The sequence below is a fragment of the Lutjanus erythropterus genome, chromosome 21 (genome assembly GCF_056507025.1).
Source record: "Lutjanus erythropterus isolate fLutEry1 chromosome 21, fLutEry1.hap2, whole genome shotgun sequence".
In the NCBI taxonomy this organism is placed as follows: Eukaryota; Metazoa; Chordata; class Actinopteri; order Lutjaniformes; family Lutjanidae; genus Lutjanus; species Lutjanus erythropterus.
Window position 1 is genome coordinate 19,454,554 of NC_139337.1, and position 26,169 is coordinate 19,480,722.

Sequence of the window (26,169 nt, forward strand, 5' to 3'; positions counted from 1 at the left end):
CAATCATCATAGCTTCTTGTGAGTTCCATCAATTATAGCATTCCTCACACAAACATCATAAATGTACATCTCAATGAACCAACTCCATGTTTTATTATTTACTAATTTTTGTATTTTTATTATTTTATTTTAGAATGTGTGCGGAAAAGAACACAAGATTTGTCATTTTTAATGACCTTTATCAATGCTCTGTGCAGTTTTACAATTTAGTGCTGTTTTGTACAGTGACTGACAAGGGCAAACGCGCTGCATATAAGAAAAGAAATGCAAAAGGAAAACACTGCATATTCAGTCATACAGCAGAGGTGCTCCAGGCCTCAGACAACGGACGTATCAACATATGGTATGGAGCAACCGAGGGAGTGAGTGAGAAGAAGAAAGTTATGGTTGGAGAAGAGTTTCAGTTGGGAAACGGCACATAAAGAGGTATGTTTTCTTTTTTCTTGTTTCTTTCTTTCTTTCTTTTTTTTTGCTTTTTCATAATACTGTAAAAGATTAAGACTAAATGTAAAAAAATAAATCTGAATCTTAATTTCTTGCAACTTTTTGACAGTGGAAAGAAGCTGTAACATAATGTTGGCATATTATCAATTTATAAAGTTAATATGGCAGCAGTAGCATTCATTTAGAGTTGAGTTTTTGTCCACCTGGTGAATGTTAAGTCTAGTATTAACTCTCTTTTGTCTCTGTTTTGGTCTATTTAAGCATTTATTAACATAAAGGTATTGATTATAGGTACTTTAAAGATTCATCAAATGATCAGAATCTGAATTACACAGTTTAAAACATGCAATTTTTGGGAAGTGTCACAATGCAAGCTGGAATTTGGGAATAATTCATAAAGGATGAGCAACACTAACCACCTCTCTGACCACTGACCTCTCTGTTAACTTCCAACTGAGTCTAAGTCTTCTAAGCCACGTCCTGAAAAATGCAGAGGAGGGTCACGGACAAGAAGATCCCATCATCTCTTTCTGATGTGATCACACAGCCTGTTTCACCTGCTTACTGCCTCCAGCCTGCAGCCACATAACAACATTCACTGCTTCTTTATCCTGTAATTATTATACACAATAATATTACTTTACAGTATTGTTAGAAGTATATGAAGATGTTCATTGTTGGGGGCAGCAATAAAGGAACAATAAAGAATGTGTCACAAAATGAGATTCACTGTGATTCTTATTCTTGTCTTATCAGATTTCATGACAATCCATCCAAGAGTTGTTGAGATAATTTTGACTGAAATAATTACAAATGAATAAAGAGAGCAAACAATGTCTCACCACCCTTTAATATTCTATGGACTATAAGGAAATCACTTTATTGACATAGAAATAAAACCGAACTTCTTCAGAAACACTTGGACATTGTTAAGATAAGATAAGCAGAGCCTTTATTAATTCTGGAGAAAGAAGAGGTCTTGCATACTACAGGCCTGATCACCCTGACTCTGTCTGCACATGTATGACTGTGTGCTGAAGGACCTCTGTGATTGACAATTTTTAAAAGACCTTGAAAAACTTTTTTTTTATTATGGCTCCATTCTGGTGACTGTCATGTCCACAGGCATTTGATTTTCAGCTTGTCCCATTCTTATGGACGTGATATCTCACAAATGCCGTGAGGGAATTTCTTCACACCTGACACAGTTGTCCACTTGGACTCAAGGACAAACTGATTTTGGTCAAAGTTCAAAGGTCAGTGTCACAGAGACCAAACACGTTTAGCCATAACTCAAAAATCTATTCAGTAATTATGACAAAATTACTCACAAATATTTAGTAGGATATAATGATGAGGTGATGACATTTCATATCTAGAAGGTCAAAGGTCAACTTCACTGTGAAATCATATTTTTCAGCTCTCTATCAGTCCTCTGTCCTCCTCTGTGAAAATAGTCTCTAACTGAAGACAGCATGTTTCTCACTGGAAATTATAAATGGTCGTAAGATATTAATAAATAGTCATGTATTTTACATTAGTTGTAAGCAGTTACTGGATATTGACAAATTGTGAGCCCACACTGATGTATGAAAACTGAGTTATCACTTGTTTATAACCATTTATTAATGATGTTTACCGCCTAATTAATAATATAACTATTATCCAGGTTTTAATCATTTATGAGTGTAGTCTTATTGTAAAGTGATACCATTCAGATTCAGGGTTTTTAACCTCCAAGTCTACACACCTTGATGTCCTTCAAACATGTTTTTGTGTTATTTACTGCCAGTGTTATTAAAGTTTCACACGATACAGTCTGTTAATTTACTCTGGAAGTCCTCAACACTGAAAGTTTCCCATAAAAGACAACAAGATGGTTTCAGGTACAGACCCTTGATTAGAAAACATTGCAATGTTGTGCAGAATTCACTGGGATTGGTGGAAATTACATTAATTGTTGCGATTGCAAAATTGCAACTTCCTGGAGGGACAGTAAATGGACTGTAAGCAAAAAGCACACTACACACTACTACATGCACTAGTTACATTTACCTTTGAAAAATACAGTTTCTGGTGTCAAGAACCATTGTACTTATTTAAAGAATACACATACTGTATATTTGTATTTGAAGCCGATGACCAAATAGTATTTTGGGAATAAATTAATCCACAGATGTGCTACAAAAGATGTTTTAAAGCATGTGTCTTTATGATTGATATTCAGACAGGATTAAACTTGAAGCTGTGGTGACCTGAAAGTAAGAGAAGTGAGATTTTTTTATGATCGCTCTGTTCCATGTGAGCCTCAACATTACAGCCGTTACAAGTAGGTGTTGTACACAATCAGTTCCCTGGAAATGACTCACTTAGATGGAAAGCAGTTTATTCATGTTCACAAATACCTCTGGGCATTTGCTGCTATGACTACCAAAACCTCTGCTGTGAAACACATCTTTCATATCAAGGACCTGATAGAGATCCTTAAAATCACACCCTGTTTTATTTTACCATAAATTAAATTTATTCTTTTTTTTTTAAAGAGTACACATTTTAAAAAACACTCGCTGCTTACAGAGAAAATGGTTGAATATGATGGATTTGTGGCTATAAACTGTCTTGCTGATCTTAGTGTGAGGGATCAGTTGGAATTACTGCAGATTTTATTTATACTGTATCAGATTGTTAACAGTGAGGATGGAATTACTAATAAAGTCAAACTGGTGGCGTATGCTCTCCTTGGATTTTCCGATTCCCAAGCAACCTGCAAACACAACCCTGATCTTCTTCTAAGTTGATGTCACAAACATTTTCTTAATCCCCATAAAAGACAACAAGATGGTTTCAGGTACAGACCTGTTTTTGAATGTGGTAGGTATTAATTAAGTGTGGAGAACCTGTAGCCAAGCCACAGATGATCTGTGGGACAAATAGTGCGACTAACAATTTGAGGATTTTTCCACCGACAAAAGCTGTCAGCAAGAAAATAACATGGGAACAGTGAATTAGGGTCACTATCACATTTTACTTATTCCAGCTGTTGCTGTTTTTAAATTGGTGGACGTTGCATGAATTCAGTACCCTCCACAAGAACCTCAAGGTGGACACTTTAATCCACTACATGTTCCACATGCCACAGACTCTATCTGTGGTTTGGCTGCTGATTTTCCAAGCCTTGGTTAGAGTCAACTATCCTGTGTCAATATAATTTTCAATGATTTCCAAATTTGATTTCCAAATGATTTCCACATTCATTCCACACTCATCTGTGGCTTGGCTACAGGTTCTCCACACTTAATTAATACCTACCACATTCAAAAACAGGTCTGTACCTGAAACCATCTTGTTGTCTTTTATGGGAAACTTTCAGTGTTGAGGACTTCCAGAGTAAATTAACAGACTGTATCGTGTGAAACTTTAATAACACTGGCAGTAAATAACACAAAAACATGTTTGAAGGACATCAAGGTGTGTAGACTTGGAGGTTAAAAACCCTGAATCTGAATGGTATCACTTTACAATAAGACTACACTCATAAATGATTAAAACCTGGATAATAGTTATATTATTAATTAGGCGGTAAACATCATTAATAAATGGTTATAAACAAGTGATAACTCAGTTTTCATACATCAGTGTGGGCTCACAATTTGTCAATATCCAGTAACTGCTTACAACTAATGTAGAATACATGACTATTTATTAGTATCTTACGACCATTTATAACTCCAATTGGCTGAAATGTCAAAGTAAACAATATTGCTAAAGCATTGTAACAGTGCATCAATCAGGTATGTTTATTATATATGCCAATTAAACGTTTTGAATATTATGATATGCTGACTGTGATTAAATGCTTGTATCACAGGCTGCATTCACACTGCAGTCAAAAGTGGCCCAAATCAGATTTTTTTTGGTCATATGTGACTTTTTTTCATGACAGTGTGAAAAGCACAAATCACATGGAATGTAATCTTTTCAATTCTACTTTGGGCCTCAACCTCATTATCATCTGCTCATGAATTTGCTGACTTCCTCTGCCCATCAACAGAGGCTCATCAGGGTTTGGCCACTGTTGGCAAGACGCTTGCAGCAGAGTCTGGCTTGCTTTGGCTCCTGAGTTGGCAGCTTGGTGCGATAAAAGTGGTAATAGAAAAGCAAATCAGCGCAACACTGTGTGACTCAGCAAAATGCCAGTGCCATAGCCCCATGTGTGTTTCTCACAGTATTGACAGTACTCACCAGAGAAGTGGATTGTTTCCTTTACATCCCTCCTCTCTTTACTCTCATGATGTGACTTCCAAAAACATTACTCCTCTGGTCAGCAGTCAACATAGACAGAGAGAATAATTGTCTTACTGTAACAATGTGATCGGCTCCTTTTTTTTTTTTTTTTTTTTTTTTACAATATTTTAAAAAAGCTAAATAAATCCTTCTAGTTTACACAAAGCTTTGATTTTTTTTTAAACTTCATTGTGATAAAGTCTTGCCATTCAGAAACTTCTGACAGGTGACTGGAGGAGGAAACATGTTCATAAATACCTGTGAGTTTAAAAACAGGGTTGAGGAACATACAGAGTGTAACCAAACAAGGAAATACACGAACATTAGGTTCTGTTTGCCAACTTTACTGAATTAAACAAAAATAAACAAGACTAACAAGCGTCTACAACCAGCGTACAGAATTTAACCAAACAAGGAAAAACACAGAAGTAAACTCTGGCTGCTCTCCTGACATTAACAAGTTCTTTTAACTGAAAAACTGCAGCCTCATATAAACTGCTCTGCTACTTTATCACTAAATCATTACACACAATATGTATAATATTTTATATACAGTTGTGTGTGTGTGTGTTAACAGGTGAGGATATTCAGTGTTCAGAGAAAGGAAGTTCAATGCTTTATTTTTTAAAAGGAACATTTTAAATAAAGCAACAGAAAATGAAATGTCTCACAACTGTTGCTTTTGTCTTATTCTTGTTCAGATTGACAGATTTATAACACTTCTTACATGTGGAGTTTTGACTGCATTAACATATTTTTGTGTATTTTAAAGTTGTCAAAACAATCACCTGAGACTGGACATTGTTAATGTAACGTACAAGCTTGGTTAGAGCCCACCCCGATGAGCCAAGGGTGGAAACCTCAAGAGATGTGTTGACTGGGAATTAAACTGAGGACATTCAGCTGCTGTATCCATTCAGCTACACGGCCCATTAATGTATGGTCATGTAGCTGTATTCATGTGTTACATAAATCTGAACTATGTGTAAGAAACACACTAATGTGACACACTAATGTCAATTTCTAATTTCTGGAGGTTTACCAGTGATAAGCTGCACATTAATAAACTGTGCTATGTTTTCTTCTCTTGTGTGGTAATCAGGGGAAAAGTTAAAGCGCTGCCAGGGAGAGCTTGCACACAGAGAACAAAAGAAAGAATTAGACTGGAGTTTTGATATTAAATATTTATATTAAATACATTAAATATCTGTATACATAGTGAAAAAAAATCAAAGTGATCAAAATCTAAATGTTGTGATTTGAAACAAACTTTTTTCCATTGTTTCTACAATCTAAACTTGACACTTAGAAATGAATTCATATTAGAGGAACCATTATCATCATTATCATTACCATCATGTATATTTTATTTTATCATGTGTGCTGAAAAGATCATTGAACTAGCTGTTTGCCGAGGCTGAGCTGTGCCTTAAATGTATGAAGAATGTAGGAATGTAGGCTCACATTGCAGTTTTTATAGGAATGACCATCAAAATAATTGTCTTTAGATTTTGTCATCATACATTTTACTATCTATCAGAGCTTTTCCGCCCTCTTTATCAGCAGGATTCACAGAACCATCATGGTTTTTAGAGACGGAAAATAAAGCTGCCAATTCACTGGCTGTGCAAAAGTTTCTCCACATCCCTTTCAACTAATGTTTCAATAGTTGAACATGAAATTCTTGGGAATTGTCACATTATAAACTAGATTAGATTTCATGATGGCTGTGGTTACACATTGACTGTAACTCCACCCAGAATGTCATGTAGGTACTTGTCCGTGGGTACTTGGACAGTATAAATATACCTGATAACCAGCTGAAAATGAACATTTGAGACTCATAAAAGCAGGCAGTTGACTTCTCTGTTAACTTCTACTGAGCTTGTGACAATGGCTGGAGGATTCAGTGAGACAATGGTGGCCACTTCGGACATTAAGAAGATTTGTAAGGAGGTGAGATTCAGTCCATCTTCATTCTTTACAACTTCCACACACGACTCTGTGGTTTGCATTAACGTCACATTTGCTTTCATTCATGCACAGCTGAAGGATGACGTAGAGAAAAGGACAGGACAAACATATGCAAAGTGCGAAGCACTTCAATACAGGAAGAAGGATGAAGGTACAAGTGGAACAATCTTCATCATCAAGGTAATTAATGTCATGATACAATTTTAGAAAGAAAAGAAAGAAAGCCTCTTATAGACTGAATTACTTGTGAGTCATTAAACAGATCTCTGATGCTGGAACATGTAGATGAACCTATTTATTTAGACGTTCAATTTTGTCCCTGCAGGTTAATGTGGGAGGAGACAATTACTTTCATCTGAAAGTCCTCCAAAACTCTGATGGGAAGAGTCTACTGCTCGATCTACAGGATGACCATGGCAAAGACAGTCCCATCATTCCTTTCTGATGTGACAGCCTGTTTTACCTGGTCACTGCCTCCAGGCTGCAGCCTCAAAACAACATACTCTTCGTCTTTATTCTGAAATAACGATACTCCTTTACAATGATGTTATAGGCAGTGTTTCATTTCCAATGCATTCATGTACTGAGGAAGTTGAATGAAGTGTCTTGTAAAGGAACAATAAAGAATACATCAGAGGATGAGAGTTATTGTGATTTTTAATTACAAGTGTTGGTTTTCAGCTGTTACAAAGTTGAATCAGGTCCACCCGAGCTCCTGCAAGAGAAAACAGCAGAGGAAAACCGAAAACCAGATGAGTGGGCCATGACATAAATGTGAAGTCTGATTTCTTGTAAATCACCTACTTTGCTAAAAAACAATGTGTTCAAATAATTGAAGAAGTACATTAACCGACACTGTTATATCCCACTTAAACTTTTGACCAAGCGGTTTGTGTAGATTGACTGATTGCAGATTGATTTTTTTTACTTCTCTTTATTGTGGGGTTTTAAGTTCAGTTACATAAAGACTTATCACAAACTTCAATACCAAAGTATAGAAAACAATACTCTCTATCTAATGTGTGAGCCTTGGTCTAAACAAAGTCATTGGCACACAATAAAGACTAAAGTGACAAGAGGTTTTGAATGAGCACTTAAGTCACTTATTATCAGATGTTATTGTTTTAAAATATGTGATACTGAAAATGTCTTAATGCTTATATACATATGACAATTTTATGTGTATATTTGAGTGTTAGGAAGAAATACAAAAAATCAAATACACATATATATGTATATGTATATATATATTCCAGTTTGCAGTCATATCTGTGTCATAGTGATGATGGTTCTTGCTCGCGAACAGTAAAGATCTACTGAGAATCTGAACACTGTGTCATCTGGCATGTGTGTGCCAACTCTCATCTGCATGAAACAGGAACTGCTTTTTCAGTTTCCATGACAATTAACACATAGAGATGAAAACATTTGGTGTTTGGAAGGAGCAATGTATTACTTTATATAGATATTTAAAAACGTGTAAAACGTCTATATATTTCTTAATGAGATTATTCTTATGCAGCATTTGCTTTTCTTTTGTCAAGTCTGATTTCTAAAATAGATGTTTACAGTTACAGATATTTACAATTACATTTAAAAAGCTGAATAAATCCCTTTAGTTTACATAAACCTTAGTTGTTTTTTTTTTTTGTTTTTTTTTTCATTTCAGTATGATTAAATCTTATGATTTCAAGTTGTGAGACCAGGAAACATTTTCATATGGTCAGTTACTTCTGGAGGAGGAAACAGTTTAAGCGAATGTGTGATTGTGTCCACTGTGATCAAATCTTGTGATTCAAAAATCTTCTCATGTTGTGAGCGCAGGAAATACATTCTCATTTGATTTTGACAAGCGTCCGGATGAGGAGGGTGTGTTTATACATGCTTGTCAGATAAAAATATGTAGGGAGTGTACAACATCTAACCAAAGAAGAAATTCTCTGACACAGGGTTCTGTCTGCCAACTTTACTGAATACAAAAAACAAGTAACCACCCCTGGATGCACCTGAAAGTGAGAGTTGTGCAGCTCCATCCAACATGTAGTGGATCCACCTTTCAGGTGTATCCAGGGGTGGTTACTCTGTATAGATACATGTGTATTTGATAAACAAGTGAAACACCTGATGCACATTAGAGCAGAAAGTCGACTTCTCTGTTAAATTCAGCAGACCTTGTGACAATGGATCCAATTTGTGGAGGACATAGTGGGTCAATGGATGCCACTGAGGAAATTCAGAGGATCTGTGATCAGGTCTGTCTTTATTCTTCATGACTTCCGCAGACAACTGTGTGTTCTGTATTTCAGTCTGGATTTACATCACATTTTCTTTCTTTCCTACACAGGTGAAGAGCAGAGTGGAGGCACAGACAAATGAGAAATATGTGGTATTCAAAGCAGTTGAATACAGCGAGCAATGTGTGGCTGGAACAAACTACATCATCAAGGTATTTATATTTTCAAAGAAAATAACTGATTTAATTGTGACATCCAGTCAAACACTGCTCCACGTGGCTCAACAACACACACACATTTATTAAATGTCCAAATATTCTCTCTTTTTTTGCAGGTTCATGCTGGAGGAACAAAGTACATTCATCTGCGTCTTTTCAAGGAACTTGGGTGTGACGGAGGAGAGCTTCACCTGCATGGTGTACAGCAGCACAAAACCAGAGACGACCCTCTCAAATCTTTCTCAACTCCTGTCCTCGAACTGACTCAGATCTCAAATTTTTAATTCTTAAATGGTTCTACAATATTGCTTTACAATACATAAGTTTTGTTTGCAAACATATTAAAGGAAGAGTTCGACCAAAAATGAAAATTCAGGCCATTATCTACTTCCCCTCATGCTGATCTACAGTGAAGATTCAGGCTAAAAACATGGTGTAAATAACCTTTTTTAGTCACCTTGGCATGATGCGACTTTAGAACACCAGACAAACAGTATGGAGGCATTTTATGTTTTCATTGTTTTTTTAACATTTGAAAACTGCAATGCTGTTTCCCTGTGAAACTCCAGCAATGTTTGTGGACGAAAAAACTAAACCACACCTCGGCAAGAAGGTGGGTAGATAATGACTCAATTTTCATTTTTGGGTACACCATCCCTTTAAGTGCGTGAGAAATTGCTGTTACAGTCATGTTTTTTCCCCAATATGTTTATGCTTTTGCCACTTTGCTACAGTCATATCTGTGTAATGCTGATGATGGTTCTTGCTTGCAAACAATAAAGATCTGAGAATCTGAATATTGCATCATCTGGTATTTGCAAACTAACTCTCATGTTTCCTGTTTTATTGTCAGTTACTTCTGACAGGTGCCTGGAGGAGGAAAACATGTTCATACATATTTGTAAGATAAAAACATGTGGGACTAAATACAAAAAATACACTGACACAGGGTTCTGTCTGCCAAGTTTGCTGAATTAAAGAACAAAAAAAAACAAAACAAGAAAAACAAGTCCACAGAAAGAGCATCTGTGGTTTGGCTGCAGGTTATTTCTAAAGTTACATTGCTAGTTACTCAAAGACTCGTCCCGACTCAAAGACTTCGGCCCCTTTCATATGTGGTCCAAAATCAGATATGGGTCTTTTGCAATGTGACCTCAGCATGAACAGTCATGTCAGAATTCATGTGACCTTCATGCCTGAAGTGTCTTGCCACAAGACTCATGCAGAGCTGGTAGATGTACGGTAATTAAAGTAGCCTCCTGGCTCAGACTCCACACCCACACACACACCTCTGAACAGAAGCAATAGAAATTGTTCCACAAAAAGCCAGAAATAAAGACATAGTCCTCTTTGTCCTCAACCTCATTATCATTCACTCGTGTATCTGCTGGCTTCCTCTGCCCATCAACTCATAAAAGACACTGTAAACACTGATAGGGTTGCCTCTCATGACTTTTAGGACCATGACCTGTTCACACTGGAATCTGATTTTGGCTGCAATTTAAAAATCATGTGAACAGCCAAACAAAAAAAAAAAAAAAAAGATCTAAGCAATAAATCAGAATTGAGCACTAAGCCTTGCAGTGTGAACGTGGCCTTATGAACAAATATCTGATGAAGCTGACATATAAATCCTGGCTGATGGAGAATATGGGATGACTATTTGGCAAGCAACAGACCACTGTTGCCTTTATTATCTAATGTGTTTCAACAACTAATTAATGATGGATAAAGTCTTTAAAAACTAATCAGTAATGGTGCTGTGCGTTTGGTTGTTAATTCATTGTACTGATGATTTTTCTGTTTTAATGTGTTTAGATTGCTTAGTGGGAATTTAGTGTTCTTCAGTTGATGGTTTTAGGGTGGTTTTTGTTTTGTGTTTTAGTTTTTCATATGTTGTTTTTTGGTATTTAATACTTTGTTTTATTACAGTGTAACGGATCATTTTATCTCTGTCACTTGCACAGCTATATATGATAATATATATACATGTATAGTGTATTGCCTCCAGCCACATAAGCAATAAATAAACAGATAAACATACACTCTCCTTCAACAGCATCAGAACTTAAATGCATTATCAGGTGACAAAATAAACAGCTGAGTTATGGGATGAACTCTTTCCCAAAGACTAGATCAGGACCTGCAGGTGGGTCACAGGAGATTTTATTCGCATCCCCAAATAAATAAAAGACTATATCATACATGTAAGCAATATCATATGTTTGGTTTGTGTATGTGATTTTTTTTTTTTTTTTTTTTTTCATGGTTTTACATGCTTTGTATTATCTGCGTCTGTGGTTTTATTTAGACCTCAATAATAAGAGCTTTAAAAACAACTGCTATTCTCTTCTTTTTTTCATTATTGCTCTCTGTGATTACAAATGATTTCAATAACTTTGGTGTTTTTAATCTTGTATTCTCACATAGGATGCTTCGTAAAGGGCTGTTCAGATAGTTCAGTTGGTAGAGCGTTCATCCCATGAGTCCTCTGCAGCAGCCAGCTGAAATGAGAAATATGGAAACAGATTTACTGTAAATTTCTCTACCTTTTTTTGTCTGGCACCTCTTAGTTTATTTTTTTTATCTGGCTCCCTCGAGTGTTCAGAACAGGAGTTACATCAGCACACACTACTATCAGTGTCTCTGTGGACCTTAATGAAACAGATGTCCTGTCTTACTCTTGCACAGTTTGTGGATCAAAATAATACTAATGTTTGAATTTTAGGTCTGGATGCCTCAATGAAAGTGATCAAAATCTAAATCATAAGACTTGAAACATCCATTTTTTTGGTAAATTAAGTCATATCAGAGGAACTGATCTCTCATGTGAGGGTTGTGGTTACACATGTAGCTCCACCCAACATGCAGTGAGTCCACCTTTCAGGTGTATCCAGGGGTGGTCACTCTGTATAAATACATGTGCATTTGACAAACAAGTGAAACACTTGAGACACAAAAACAGAAAATCGACTTCACTGTTAAATCGACCTTGTGACAATGGAGGAGATTATCACAAAATGGAATGAGACAGAGGATGCAGACGAGAATATTCAGAAGATTTGTGATGAAGTGAGCTTCAGTTTGTCTTAATTCTTCACAGCTTTTCTACAAAACTGTGTGTTATGAATTTCAGTCTGGATTTACATCATATTTTATTTTATTCATAAACAGGTGAAAACCCAAGTGGAGGAGAAAACAAAAAAGAAATATGATGAATTCAAAGCAGTTAAATACAGGGTGGGGATCAAGTCTGGTTGTGGCGCAGGAGTAGATTACCTCATCAAGGTAATCAATATTCTGATATTATTTATTTGAACATGAAGTGAAGACAGTCTAAGATATATGGACTGAATTAAATGTGATGTCCAGGCAAGTCAATAAACTCTGCTCCTCTCAGCTCAGTAACATAAGATCACGATTAAAAGATTCATGTCTGATTTTCCCGTCTTTTTCCTGCAGGTTCATGTTGGAGTCGACTACGATCATGTGTGTGTCTCACAACATCCTTGTGTAGCAGGGGTTGAGCTGCTCGGTGTAATGGAGCACAAAACCAAAGACAACGCCCTCGTACCCTTCTTAAATGAGTAATAACTACTGGCTCCTGTCAGATATTAAAATGCTCTGCTTGTTTATTCTGAAATTATTCTTGACAATATTGTTTTATAAATCATACTTGTTGAGCCTCTTCCTGTACTACTGAAACTGCCTCTCTTCAGTCATATCTGTGTGATGATGATGATGATGATGATGATGATGATGATGATGATGATGATGATGATGATGATGGTTCTTGTTCGCAAACAATAAAGATCAAGTGAGAATATGAATATTGTGTTGTGTTTGAGTACCAACTTTCATCTGTGTGAGACAAGAACTGATTTTTCAGTTTTCTTGACAGTTAACTTATCGAGATGAAGATACTTGGTGTTTGGAAGGAGCAATGCACTACTTTATATAGAAATAAAAAAGAAAGATAAATCAGTGTGATTCTTACAAGCAGCATTTATTTTTGTCATGTGAAGTTTAAAATAGAAGCTGTGTTTGCTGACAGAAATTGTTACAATATTTTAAAAAAGGTAAATGAATCCTTCTAGTTTACACAAAGCTTTGACTTTTTTAAAACTTCATTGTGATAAAGTCTTGCCATTCAAAAACTTCTGACAGGTGACTGGAGGAGGAAACATGTTCATAAATACCTGTGAGTTTAATAACAGGGTTGAGAGAATCAAACAAGGAAATACACGAACATTAGGTTCTGTTTGCCAACTTTAATTAATTAAAGAAAAATAAACAAGACTAACAAGCGTCTACAACCAGCGTACAGAATTTAACCAAACAAGGAAAAACACAGAAGTAGGAGGATATTCAGTATTCAGAGAAAGGAAGTTCAATGCTTTATTTTTTAAAAGGAACATTTTAAATAAAGCAACAGAAAATGAAATGTCTCACAACTGTTGCTTTTGTCTTATTCTTGTTCAGATTGACAGATTTATAACACTTCTTACATGTGGAGTTTTGACTGCATTAACATATTTTTTTGTGTATTTTAAAGTTGTCAAAACAATCACCTGAGACTGGACATTGTTAATGTAACGTACAAGCTTGGTTAGAGCCCACCCCGATGAGCCAAGGGTGGAAACCTCAAGAGATGTGTTGACTGGGAATTAACCTGAGGACATTCAGCTGCTGTATCCATTCAGCTACACGTCCCATTAATGTATGGTCATGTAGCTGTATTCATGTGTTACATAAATCTGAACTATGTGTAAGAAACACACTAATGTGACAAACTAATGTCAGCATCTCTGTGGACAATGTAAACTTGACATTTAGAAATAAATTCAGATCTCTCATGTGAGGGTTGTGGTTAGACACACAACATGCATAACCTGTATTTATTCTGTAACTAAATGTAAGACGGGGGGAACTAACAGTGTTTTAGATTACAGTCTGTATCCCCTGCAGTTAAATATTTTAAGGTGAGAACTGAGAATATGAGAACAGATTGTTTTGAGTTTGCCTGCCTAAAGACGTGGGATATCAAACTAAATTAAGCACACAGTTTAATGTCAGAAGAGTACATTAACCCTATGTGTTGTAATTCATAACTTATTATTTATCTTCCTTTTTTTGTATTAATTTCTTGGGATGAAAGGAAGCCGTGCACAGAGCTTAAAAAAGAAAAATGGGTAGCTGTAATGCTGGCCAAACACTAACAGGAATAGAAAAGGTACCCAGTAGTTAAAAAATAACTAAAGTATGGATTCTCTTTATGTTTCTCTCAAATGTCCAGATTACTGCTCAGAAGGTCATATTTACCCTGTAATAATAGAAAAGGTGCCCACTATTTAATATATACTACAGTATAATTTATTTGTAAAATCCTGAGTTCTTGCTCCTTTATTCCATCTTCTTAATCAGTTACTACAAATGTGTATTGGTACACACTGTACTGGTACAGCATTATTACAAAAATTACACCGTAACTCTGGAGTATTTATGCTGTACGTTGCAGAATGTACTCCAAAGCGTTACCTACTTTAGTAGATGAGATTACCTACTTTCTGCAGCTTTTGAATGCGGGATTTTTATTTCACAAAGTAACAAAGTATTTTGACACTGTTGTATTGCTACTTTTACTCAAGTAAAAATATCACAATGCTTCTTTCACCAGCATCCACAATGAGCTCGTGTGAACTAACAATTACATTTAATGTAAATTAAATTGATCCTCCTCGACATTGTGATGCAAACAAATCTCCTTCATTTTACACAAAACCTTAACATCTGCTTCAAGTCATCTTTAACTTTTAACAAACTGTAATCAATTCAAAAAGTTCCTCATGTTCTGAGATCTGATCACACAAACCAGGAAACATTTTCTTTTCATCAGCTACTTGAAAGGTGCCTGAAGGAGGAAAACTGATTTAATACAGGGAAAAATTCTACACATATTTCTAGACATATTTCTAAGACAAAAAATGGGTGTGAAATGTACAGAATGTAACTAATGAGGAAGTACACTTTAGGTGCTTATTTGATTGTGGTGTAGCTCCACCAAACATGTAGTGAGTTCATCTTTCAGGTGTATCAAGGTGTGGTTACTCTGCATAAATACATGTGCATGTGATACACAGGTGAAACACTTGAGACGCATAAAAGCAGAAAGTCGACTTCTCTGTTAATTTCAACAAATCCCCTGACAATGGCTGATAACACTGAAGAATGGAGTGAGACAAAGAAGGCAACTGAGTTAATTCAGAGGATTTGTGAGCCGGTGAGCTTCAGTCTGTCTTTATTCTTTACGACTTCCACAGACGACTCTTGTGTTCTGAATTTCAGTCTGGATTTACATCACTTTCTTTTCATTCATAAACAGGTGAAAAGCCAAGTGGAGGGACAGACAAACAAGAAATATGTGGTTTTCAAGGCAACTGAATACAGGGAGCGGGTCATTGGCATTGGCGGTGGAACAAACTACATCATCAAGGTAATTAATCCTGTGATATTATTTATTTCGGAAAAATATGTGGGCTAAGTTAACTGCAACATGCAGGTGAGCCAATTAAGACTGCTCATGCTTAATAGTAGGTATAATTTAAACAAAACAGTACCCTTAACGTAAGACAGATACCAATATGATACACTTTCTACTTAATCTGACACCCATCATGTGACTGGAGGTGTGTGTCTGTCTTTGTGATGGGGTGAATGTGACATTGTAAAGCACTTTATATGGCCAGACTAGAAAAGTGTTATAAACAATGCAGTCCATTCACCATTTGCTGCTAAAAAACACAATATAAAGATAAATATATTTACAAAGAGGTCCAAATTTTCTCTCTTTTTCTTGCAGGTTCATGTTGGAAGAGAGGACTACATTCATCTGGCTGTGTTTACAAATTTCTCGATTTCTCCCGAGTTCAGAAAGGTTAAGCTGCTCGGTGTGCAGCAACACAAAACCAAAGATGACCCTCTCGTCCCTTTCAACGTTTAAATACTTACAGGCTGCAGTCTCACATTGAAATGCTCCTCCACCTTGCTGCAGTCATATCTGTGTGATGATGATGATGGCTCTTGCTTGAAAACAATAAAGATCTGAATATTGTGTCGTCTGGTATTTGAGAACCAGCTCTCATCTGCGTGAGACAAGAACTGATTTTTGGTGTCTGGAAGGTGTAAATTGATTGCACGACTTTATATAGAAATAATAAAGAAAGAATTAAAAAGTGTCACTCTTTTTGTTTTGTGAAATCTGCTCTCTATATTTGCTTTCCATTTTATCCAACTTTATGCTTCTATTCCAAGACATCTCAGAGGCAAATACTCTACTTTTTAATCCACAAAGCTGAAAAAGGGAGGTTGTTTTCTGCCTTTTTTTAAAGATTTGTGGTTCTCACAGGACAGTGATGACACAGACATATGATGATCTTATAGACCATGATGCATAGTAGCTAAAATGAGCTCAAGCAGTCAACAGCAGTAACATTAATGCAATAAAATAAATCCAAAAAACATCAGACATAATAACATTTACAGGGAACCTTTGAGTAAAGTTTTGCGAATGCAGGACATTTACTTGTAGAGAGGTATTTGTACAGTGTAGTAATAGTACTGAAGTAAAGGATGTGAAGATTTTGAACACTCCTGCCTTTAACTAAATCTTGATTTAGAGACAGATAATCATTATCTTGTTTTAAATTTATGTGCACCTTCTATATTAACATCATGTCCATGTATTGTCTGGACAGAGGCAGAATAGTCCACAGAGGCTAAATACTGTCGCACCTTGGCATTTGTCAAATGTGATAAACAGTTGTGTTTTACTTTCGCTTCTGTCAGGCACAAAGTCACAGAACAGCCCTGGAAGTGGCTGCAAGCCACGACACGGACAGGCACGCTGCCCAGCAGGGTTACTTTAAAAATGTATTCTAATTAAGTTAGCAATTACCTGTCATTAAGCCAAACCACATATCACAATATTAAAGTAATGTAACTTGATTACATTCCTTTATGTTTGGATGAAACTGCCTAATATAATGTTTTATGATCTATGGTCTAGAGGAATAATACATATTATATTAATTATAATTAACTTACTTTAATTAACTTACTCAAACATTAACATGGATTGGATTTGTGTTGAGTCGTGCATTTCAAAAACTCTCTCATGTTGATGTGATTACTCTAACCAGGAAACATTTCTCTTACTGTCGGTTACTTCTGACTGGTCATTGTTGGATGAAAAATGCTTGATACATACTTGTGAGGGTGTGATTAGGGATAGGCTTATGAGTGTGGAGCATTTTCTTAGATGAAGCAATACAGCCTCCTACTTTACCTCTTTATCTTTTACTTTATCTCTGAATTATTACACACACTATTTATAATATTCCTTTATAAAAAACGTTATATGCAAAACTCTGGACATGTGGAGGTGATTTCATGCAGTGCCAAAGTGGTCAAAATGATCACCTACACGCGACTGGACATTGTTAATGGGAAGTGTATGAGAAGCACAGTAGTGTCATCCTCTCTGTGGACGTTTCAGTTTAGCCAGTCAACACACTTGAGAAGGATGAAATGGATGTCCTGCCTGAAAGCTGCGCAGATTTGCTATCAGATACTCACAAAACTAATCTTTGCATTTTAGGCCTGGATGACCCAGTGAAAGTGATCAAAATAAAACATTTTTCAACCTTTTTAAAATCTCTTCAATGTAGACTATGGATTTGTAAATTAATTCCTCTCAGATGAATAGATGTGAGGATTGTGGTGACGCATGTAGCTCCACCCAACATGTAGTAGGTCCATCTTTCAGGTGTATCCAGGTGTGGTCACTCTGTATAAATACATGTGTATGTGATCAACAGGTGAAACACTTGAGACGCATAAAAGCAGAAAGTTGACCTCTCTGTTAATTTCAACAAATCATATGACAATGGCTGACAACATCGAAAAATGGAGTGAGATAAAGAAGACAATTGGAAGCGTTCAGAGGATTTGTGGTTATGTGAGCTTCATTCTGTCTTTATTCTTCATGACCTCCACAGACGACTCTGTGTTCTGCATTTCAGTCTGGATTTCGTTCATATTTTCTTTTATTCATACACAGGTGAAAAGCCAGGTGGAGGAGAAAACAAACAAGGAATATAGGGAGTTCAAAGCAGCTACATACAAGAACGATGAGGAACAATCACTATACCTCATCAAGGTAATAAATATTGTGATATTACTTGTGGACTGATTTAAATGCAACATCCAGGTGAGTCATTAAATATTCATAGTTTGGCTGGGTCGAATTAAAATGATACCAGTACCCTTTTAAAGTGAGACAGATACCAATAGATACTTAATTTTCTCCTGATGGCTGCACTCTTTACATTGAGTGAATGTGACAATGTAAAGAGCTTTGAGTGGTTAACAGACTAGAAACGTGTCAGATAAAACGCAATGCATTTACCATTTACTGCTCAACAGCACAAAATCAAGGTGAATATATTTATTAAGACATTGAAATGTCCTCTCTTTTTCCTGTAGGTTCATGTTGGAGGAGAGAACTACAATCATCTGTTGGTCAAAACACTACCTACACTTCCTAAGGAAACTATTCTGCTGGTCGGTGTTCAACAGCACAAAACCAAACATGCCCCCCTCGTACCTTTCACGGGCTAAATATTTACACGCTACAGTCTCATATTAAAATACTCTGTCTTTATTCTGAAATGACTCAACACAATATTCCTGTGTAAAACATAATTGTTGATTTGGAACATATATTGCATAGAGATAAAAATATTTGGTGTTTGGGGGGAGGATGTTGCATGCACTACTTTCTAAGGAAATAATAAAGAAAGTATTAAAAGCCATTATATATTTCTTGTGATTCTTACATTTGCTTCTGTTTGTTTTTTAGAATGGATGTCGTCTTAGCTGGCAGAAAAGGTTTTATATATACATATATATATGTATATATAGTGTGGTAATAGTACTGAAGTAAAGGATGTGAAGATTTTGAACACTCCTGCCTTTAACTAAATCTTGATTTAGAGACAGATAATCATTATCTTGTTTTAAATTTATGTGCACCTTCTATATTAACATCATGTCCATGTATTGTCTGGACAGAGGCAGAATAGTCCACAGAGGCTAAATACTGTCGCACTTTGGCATTTGTCAAATGTGATAAACAGTTGTGTTTTACTTTCGCTTCTGTCAGGCACAAAGTCACAGAACAGCCCTGGAAGTGGCTGCAAGCCACGACACGGACAGGCACGCTGCCCAGCAGGGTTACTTTAAAAATGTATTCTAATTAAGTTAGCAATTACCTGTCATTAAGCCAAACCACATATCACAATATTAAAGTAATGTAACTTGATTACTTTCCTTTATGTTTGGATGAAACTGCCTAATATAATGTTTTATGATCTATGGTCTAGAGAAATAATACATATTATATTAATTATAATTACCTTACTTTAATTAACTTACACAAACATTAAAATGGATTAGATTTGTGTTGAGTCGTGCATTTCAAAAACTCTCTCATGTTGATGTGATTACTCCGACCAAGAAACATTTCTCTTACTGTCGGTTACTTCTGACTGGTCATTGTTGGATGAAAAATGCTTGATACATACTTGTGAGGGTGTGATTAGGGATAGGCTTATGAGTGTGGAGCGTACAGAATGTAACCAAACGAGGAAATAAACTGAAATAAACTTTGGCTACTTTCCTAACATCAACAAGTTTTCTTAGATTAAGCAATACAGTCTCCTATAAACTGCTCTGCTACTTTATCTCTGAATTATTACACACACTATTTATAATATTCCTTTATAAAAAAACGTTATATGCAAAACTCTGGACATGTGGAGTTGATTTCATGCAGTACCAAAGTGGTCAAAATGATCACCTACAGGCGACTGGACATTGTTAATGGGAAGTGTATGAGAAGCACAGTAGTGTCATCCTCTCTGTGGACGTTTCAGTTTAGCCAGTCAACACACTTGAGAAGGACGAAATGGATGTCCTGCCTGAAAGCTGCGCAGATTTGCTATCAGATACTCACAAAACTAATCTTTGCATTTTAGGCCTGGATGACCCAGTGAAAGTGATCAAAATAAAACATTTTTCAACCTTTTTAAAATCTCTACAATGTAGACTATGGATTTGTAAATTAATTCCTCTCAGATGAATAGATGTGAGGATTGTGGTGACGCATGTAGCTCCACCCAACATGTAGTAGGTCCATCTTTCAGGTGTATCCAGGTGTGGTTACTCTGTATAAATACATGTGTATGTGATGAACAGGTGAAACACTTGAGACGCATAAAAGCAGAAAGTTGACCTCTCTGTTAATTTCAACAGATCATATGACAATGGCTTACAACACTGAACAATGGAGTGGGACAAAGAAGGCAACTGAGTTAATTCAGGAGATTTGTGATCAGGTGAGCTTCATTCTGTCTTTATTCTTCATGACCTCCATACACGACTCTGTGTTCTGCATTTCAGTCTGGATTTTGTTCATATTTTCTTTCATTCATACACAGGTGAAAAGCCAGGTGGAGGAGAAGACGAATGAGAAATATGGGGAGTTCAAAGCAATTGAATACAGGATCGATGAGGAAGGATTACTGTACCTCATCAAGGTAATAAATATTGTGATATTACTTGTGGACTGAATTAAATGCAACATCCAGGTGAGTCATTAAATATTCAATAGTTTGGCTGGGTCGAATTAAAATGATACCAGTACCCTTTTAAAGTGAGACAGATACCAATAGATACTTAATTTTCTCCTGATGGCTGCACTCTTTACATTGAGTGAATGTGACAATGTAAAGAGCTTTGAGTGGTTAACAGACTAGAAACGTGTCAGATAAAACGCAATGCATTTACCATTTACTGCTCAACAGCACAAAATCAAGGTGAATATATTTATTAAGACATTGAAATGTCCTCTCTTTTTCCTGTAGGTTCATGTTGGAGGAGGGAACTACGATCATCTGTTGGTCAAAATACTACCTACACTTCCTGATGAAATTATTCTGTTGGTCGGTGTTCAACAGCACAAAACCAGAGACGCCCCCCTCGTACCTTTCAAGAGCTAAATATTTACACGCTACAGTCTCATATTAAAATACTCTGTGCCTTTATTCTGAAATGACTTGACACAATATTCCTGTGTAAAACATAATTGTTGATTTGGAACATATTTTGCACAGAGATCAAAATATTTGGTGTTCGCGGGGGGGGGGGGGGGGGGGGGGGTGTTGCATGCACTACTTTCAAAGGAAATAATAAAGAAAGCATAAAAAGCCATTATATATTTCTTGTGATTCTTACATTATATATATAAACATTTGATACAAAAACATTTGATACATACTCAATACATAAACTTCGGCAAATAAAAGAATAATGTGTCTTAAGTCAAGAAAATGGCATGGCTGAGTAAAGAAAATAAATAACACTGAACAAAATCATGTTCATCCTGTAGTTGTTTACAGTAAATGTGTGTTGTCTCAAAGATCTATAAGAACTGAGGAGAAACTGCCTCTCTTCAGTCATATCTGCGTGATGATGATGATGATGATGGCTCTTGCTCGCAAATGGTAAAGATCAACTGAGAATCTGAATATTGTGTCATTTGGTATTTGAGAACCAGCTCTCATCTGTGTGAGACAAGAACTGATATTTGGTGTCAGGAAGGAGTAAGTTGAATGCACGACTTTATATAGAAATAATAAAGAAAGAATAAAAAAGTTTCACTCTTATGAGCTGCATTTATTTTTGTTTTGTGAAATCTGCTTTCTGTATTTGCTTTCCATTTTATCCAACTTTATGCTTCTATTCCAAGACATCCCAGAAGCAAATAAAAAAATAATAAAAATAATATATAATAAAAAAATAAATAATAATTTAAAAAGTTTCACTCTTATGAGCTGCATTTTTTTTTGTTTTGTGTAATTTGCTTTCTAAAATAGAAGAAGTGTTGGCTGACAGAAATGGTTGAAATATATTTAAAAAGGTAAACAAGTCCTTTAGTTTACACAAACCTCAGTTTTAGTTTTCGCCATGATCTAATCTTGCGATTCAAAAACTTTCTCGTGTTGTGAGATCTGATTACACAGACCAGGAAACGTTTTCCTTTTCTTGTCACAGGTTCCTTGGCACAGGAAAACATTCATACACGCTTGTGAGATAAACAAAAAATTGAGTGGGGAGCGTGCCAATTTAAAACAAACAAGGAAATGCACTGACACTAAGCTCTGTCTGCCAACTTTGCTGAAACTTAAAAACAAGAGTCTTCAGACATGCTGGTGTAAAGGGTTAAAAAATGTGAATACAAGACATAACAATGCAAAGTGTGAAGGGAATAAAAAAAAACTGGGCACACAGAGTTTCGGAAGAATCTAAAACCCCATGGAGGCAGCGCTGCAGAATAAATCCTGCAGAGGAGCGGAACACAAGCATAAGTTTTCTGCCTCTTGGTTTATACAGACGGTGGCAGTACTAGCATCTCTGTGAGGCTGCACTGAAGCACAGTGGTGCTTTGAGCTAAATGTTAACATCAGCATGCTAACAGGCTGTTAATCACACACCATGGGTTTGATTCATGGCTCCAAAAAAACACTTTTATGATTAGAGTTGCTGCTTTAAAGAGGTTTTCTACACACAGGCTACGCAGAGGAAGAGAGAGGGAGACAGACAGAGATGTGTGTGTGTGAGAGAAGGACACTAAATACACAAGTAACATCCCCACTATTATAAGCTGAAATTAAGGACACAATATTCAATTGTCAGGAGCCGACACAACTGTACTCAAAATAAGTTTAACACTGTTGAAGGCCACAATGAAGTGCACACACAACGTTTGAATTTTAGGATATAGACTCTATGACAACATCCTTCGGGCAGATTTGGCTTAATTTATTAAATACCAAAGGTTTTGGGGTGGCAGATCAAGTGACGAAGCAGTGGCCCGAGTAAGTTATTAGAGAAACAGTTCGTGCAGTAGTTCACCTTCCTCCTCTTCCTCCCTCTCTGTCACTCTCCCTCTCTCTTTCTCTCTCACCCACATGTGCTGCTGGAGTGGTGCAGTTTATCCAGTGTGCACTTTCAGCTCAGCTGATCGGTGTTTAGAGTGCGTCTGAACAGGGTAAATGCAAAAACTAGTGTTAGTGCTGCCTAACGCTAGGCTAAAAAAAGACAGGGCAGAGCAACAGAGCTAAAATTCCTTGTTCAGATGTGGAGGATTTATGGGGACAAGGTGCATATGTGTGATGATTTATCAATAGAAAATAAATGACAGCAGATATTATTTTTTAGAATTAATTATAACATAAGTTGCATGTTTGCAGCAGGTGAAGTTGTGCTGCTGATGTAATCACACAAACCAGGAAACAGTTTGTTATTCTCAGCTACTTGACAGGTGCCAAGAAAAACATGCAGAAATTCTGCACATACTCAAACACATACTTCTGACATTAACAATGAGTGCAGAGTGTACAGAATGTAACCAAATGAGGAAATACACTTTAGGTACAGTTTAGGTACTTTCCCAATATTAACAAGTTAGCTGAATTAATGCAGTCTCCCATAAACTGAGCTGTTACTTTATATCAGAATTATCACACATGAATATTAATTTCTGACAATTTAGTTTTATCCTGTAAGTCAAGATGAAATGATTCAGAGTCTCAAAATAATGGCTCACTATCTCAGAATAATAAGTATCTCAAAATGATAAGTTAGTATAGCAAAATAATGACAAACCTCAAAATAATTACTTACTAAAAATAGTGACTTAACTTAGTATTTTGGTAGAGGTTCTCATTATTTTGAGATACTAATACAATGCAAACTAGATTTTTTTTAAATGAATTCATATCAGAGGAACAGTTCTATCATGTGAGGGTTGTGGTTACACATGTAGCTCCAACCAACATGTAGTGGATCCACTTTTCAGGTGTATCCAGGTGTGATTACTCTGTATAGATATATTTGTATGCGATAAACAGGTGAAACACTTGACAGAAATAAAAGCAGAAAGTCAACTTTGCTGGTTCAACGGACCTTGTGACGATGGCTGACAATGTTGGAGAATGGAGCAGGACAAAGAGGGCGACTGAGGAAATTCAGCAGATTTGTGTTGTGGTGAGCTTCTGTCTGTCTTTATTTTTCACGACCTCCACACACAACTCCATATTCCTGCACTTCAGTCTGGACTTACATTATGTTTTCTTTCATTCATACACAGATGAAAAAACAAGTGGAGGAAAAGACAAACAAGAAATATGTGGAATTCAAAGCAATTGAATACAGGAGTGAGGAGGCTGAGCTAAGAATTAACTACCTCATCAAGGTAAAAGTTGTGTTAAATAAAAGTTGTGATATTAATTCTTTGAAAGATATATGTGGACTGAATTAAGGTGAGTCATTAAAGACTCAATAGTTTGGCTGGGTCGAATTAAAATGATACCAGTACCCTTTTAAAGTGAGACAGATACCAATAGATACTTAATTTGATCATTTTTTCTACTTCATTTCACACCCATCATGTAACTGGAAGCATTCCTGAAATAATCCTTCTGCATTTTATGCATTTATTTTTATCTGACGCCACAGACATGTAGTGTGACCATACTTTAAAACATGTTAGTGGCATGTTGAACTGCCAATCCCATCAAATACATTTAGCTTAGTGTCACCACCACAGGCTGTATGGGTTGTAGCTGCTGAGGTTGCAGGTCAATCATCAGTGGTATTAAACTGAAGAACACTTGCAGTTTCCTGCTCCTCCAGCCTGCATGTTGTTGTGTCCCTGAGCAAAATACTGAACCCCACCTTGCTCCTGATGGCTGCACTCTTTACATTGAGTGAATGTGACAATGTAAAGAGCTTTGGGGGGTTAACAGACTAGAAATGTGTTAGACAAAATGCAGCCCATTTACAATTTACTGCTCAACAACACAAAATCAAGATGAATATATTTATTAAGACATTCAAATTTCCTCTCTTTTTCCTGCAGGTTCATATTGGAGGAGTGAACTATGATCATCTGTTGGTCTCTGTCATACTTGTGCCTCCTATGGAAGAGTTTAAGCTGCTCGGCGTACAACAGCACAAAACTAAAGATGAACCCCTTGTTCCTTTCAAGGGTTAAATACCTCCAGGCTACAGTCTCATATTAAAACGCTCTGCTTCTTTATTCTGAAATGATTTGACACAATATTCCCTTACAATACACAATTGCTGATTTCGAACACACGTACTAAACTAACGACAGAAATAAAGAAAGTATAAAAAAAAGTCTATATGTTTTTTGTGATTCTTAAATGCAGCATTTGCTTTTCTTTTGTGAAGTTTGATATTTTGAATAGATGATGTCTTAACTTGCAGAAATGGTTGTTAATATTTTTTGAAAAGGTAAATAAATCTTTTATTTAAACTTTATATATTGTTAACTTCACTGTGATCAAATTTACAATTCAAAGACAATGGGCCTTATGTAAAAACATTTATTCATTCATATTCTTATCTTTAATATTTCTCTTACTTTTTTGCATGAAGGGCTCACACACAGACTCAACAATGGTCCTAACTTCAGATAACTAGAGTACTAAAGTAAATTATCCACCTGTGTGTATCTGTGTCTTACGCACGTGCATAAGACCTGTAAATTAGCATAATTAATGTCTTAATAATACCATATAAGGCGAGGCTTCCAGGCCCATATGTCAGGAAGTGTTCATTCATGAAAATGACATCAAAGAGAAAAAAGAACTTAAAGAGTTTGGAGTTTTAAGGCCTGCTTTCAGAGATCCATGAAGGAAATCATTTTAACAGCATCAGCAGTGGAATGAAAAGACCCGCTTAAAGCAAAGAAACAGGAAAAGGGACTGCTGTTGATGCCATGTTACTGGTTACCTGTTACCACAGTGAGAGCAGGTAACACAAAGCATCACTGTTCCTCCACACCTCGCTCACTCTGCACGGTCAAA

At 36.2% G+C, this 26,169-nt stretch overlaps 5 protein-coding genes across 5 annotated transcripts; all 5 read left to right on the forward strand.

Annotated features, from left to right (window-relative positions):
- The first annotated feature begins 8,795 nt into the window (after positions 1–8,795).
- Positions 8,796–19,026, forward strand: LOC146307563 (uncharacterized). Its single transcript, XM_084710398.1, has 6 exons — positions 8,796–8,954; positions 9,047–9,148; positions 9,271–9,433; positions 18,031–18,170; positions 18,273–18,371; positions 18,698–19,026. Exons 1-6 carry the CDS (start codon positions 8,883–8,885, stop codon positions 18,830–18,832), a joined length of 711 nt encoding a protein of 236 aa, XP_084566524.1. The 5' UTR covers positions 8,796–8,882; the 3' UTR covers positions 18,833–19,026.
- LOC146307564 (cystatin-B-like) lies at positions 12,094–12,907 on the forward strand. Its single transcript, XM_084747568.1, has 3 exons — positions 12,094–12,226; positions 12,329–12,442; positions 12,617–12,907. Exons 1-3 carry the CDS (start codon positions 12,155–12,157, stop codon positions 12,743–12,745), a joined length of 315 nt encoding a protein of 104 aa, XP_084603694.1. The 5' UTR covers positions 12,094–12,154; the 3' UTR covers positions 12,746–12,907.
- Positions 15,280–16,392, forward strand: LOC146307565 (cystatin-B-like). Its single transcript, XM_084747567.1, has 3 exons — positions 15,280–15,434; positions 15,537–15,647; positions 16,014–16,392. The coding sequence occupies exons 1-3, from the start codon at positions 15,363–15,365 to the stop codon at positions 16,152–16,154; spliced, it is 324 nt and encodes a 107-aa protein (XP_084603693.1). The 5' UTR covers positions 15,280–15,362; the 3' UTR covers positions 16,155–16,392.
- A 1,427-nt stretch (positions 19,027–20,453) lies between the features above and the next one.
- On the forward strand, positions 20,454–21,414 carry LOC146307566 (cystatin-A-like). Its single transcript, XM_084747569.1, has 3 exons — positions 20,454–20,610; positions 20,713–20,811; positions 21,139–21,414. The coding sequence occupies exons 1-3, from the start codon at positions 20,533–20,535 to the stop codon at positions 21,271–21,273; spliced, it is 312 nt and encodes a 103-aa protein (XP_084603695.1). The 5' UTR covers positions 20,454–20,532; the 3' UTR covers positions 21,274–21,414.
- Positions 21,415–24,158: 2,744 nt separating this feature from the next.
- LOC146307567 (cystatin-A1-like) lies at positions 24,159–25,465 on the forward strand. Its single transcript, XM_084747570.1, has 3 exons — positions 24,159–24,322; positions 24,426–24,530; positions 25,197–25,465. The coding sequence occupies exons 1-3, from the start codon at positions 24,251–24,253 to the stop codon at positions 25,329–25,331; spliced, it is 312 nt and encodes a 103-aa protein (XP_084603696.1). The 5' UTR covers positions 24,159–24,250; the 3' UTR covers positions 25,332–25,465.
- Positions 25,466–26,169: the final 704 nt, after the last annotated feature.

Coding starts and splice junctions, on each gene's coding strand:
- LOC146307564 (XM_084747568.1), top strand. CDS start 12,155: ATGGAGGAGATTATCACAAAATGGAATGAGACAGAGGATGCAGACGAG. Junction 12,227..12,328: donor TTCAGAAGATTTGTGATGAA/GTGAGCTTCAGT, acceptor ATTCATAAACAG/GTGAAAACCCAAGTGGAGGA. Junction 12,443..12,616: donor GAGTAGATTACCTCATCAAG/GTAATCAATATT, acceptor TTTTTCCTGCAG/GTTCATGTTGGAGTCGACTA.
- LOC146307563 (XM_084710398.1), top strand. CDS start 8,883: ATGGATCCAATTTGTGGAGGACATAGTGGGTCAATGGATGCCACTGAG. Junction 8,955..9,046: donor TTCAGAGGATCTGTGATCAG/GTCTGTCTTTAT, acceptor TTTCCTACACAG/GTGAAGAGCAGAGTGGAGGC. Junction 18,372..18,697: donor AATCACTATACCTCATCAAG/GTAATAAATATT, acceptor TTTTTCCTGTAG/GTTCATGTTGGAGGAGAGAA.
- LOC146307566 (XM_084747569.1), top strand. CDS start 20,533: ATGACAATGGCTTACAACACTGAACAATGGAGTGGGACAAAGAAGGCA. Junction 20,611..20,712: donor TTCAGGAGATTTGTGATCAG/GTGAGCTTCATT, acceptor ATTCATACACAG/GTGAAAAGCCAGGTGGAGGA. Junction 20,812..21,138: donor GATTACTGTACCTCATCAAG/GTAATAAATATT, acceptor TTTTTCCTGTAG/GTTCATGTTGGAGGAGGGAA.
- LOC146307567 (XM_084747570.1), top strand. CDS start 24,251: ATGGCTGACAATGTTGGAGAATGGAGCAGGACAAAGAGGGCGACTGAG. Junction 24,323..24,425: donor TTCAGCAGATTTGTGTTGTG/GTGAGCTTCTGT, acceptor ATTCATACACAG/ATGAAAAAACAAGTGGAGGA. Junction 24,531..25,196: donor GAATTAACTACCTCATCAAG/GTAAAAGTTGTG, acceptor TTTTTCCTGCAG/GTTCATATTGGAGGAGTGAA.
- LOC146307565 (XM_084747567.1), top strand. CDS start 15,363: ATGGCTGATAACACTGAAGAATGGAGTGAGACAAAGAAGGCAACTGAG. Junction 15,435..15,536: donor TTCAGAGGATTTGTGAGCCG/GTGAGCTTCAGT, acceptor ATTCATAAACAG/GTGAAAAGCCAAGTGGAGGG. Junction 15,648..16,013: donor GAACAAACTACATCATCAAG/GTAATTAATCCT, acceptor TTTTTCTTGCAG/GTTCATGTTGGAAGAGAGGA.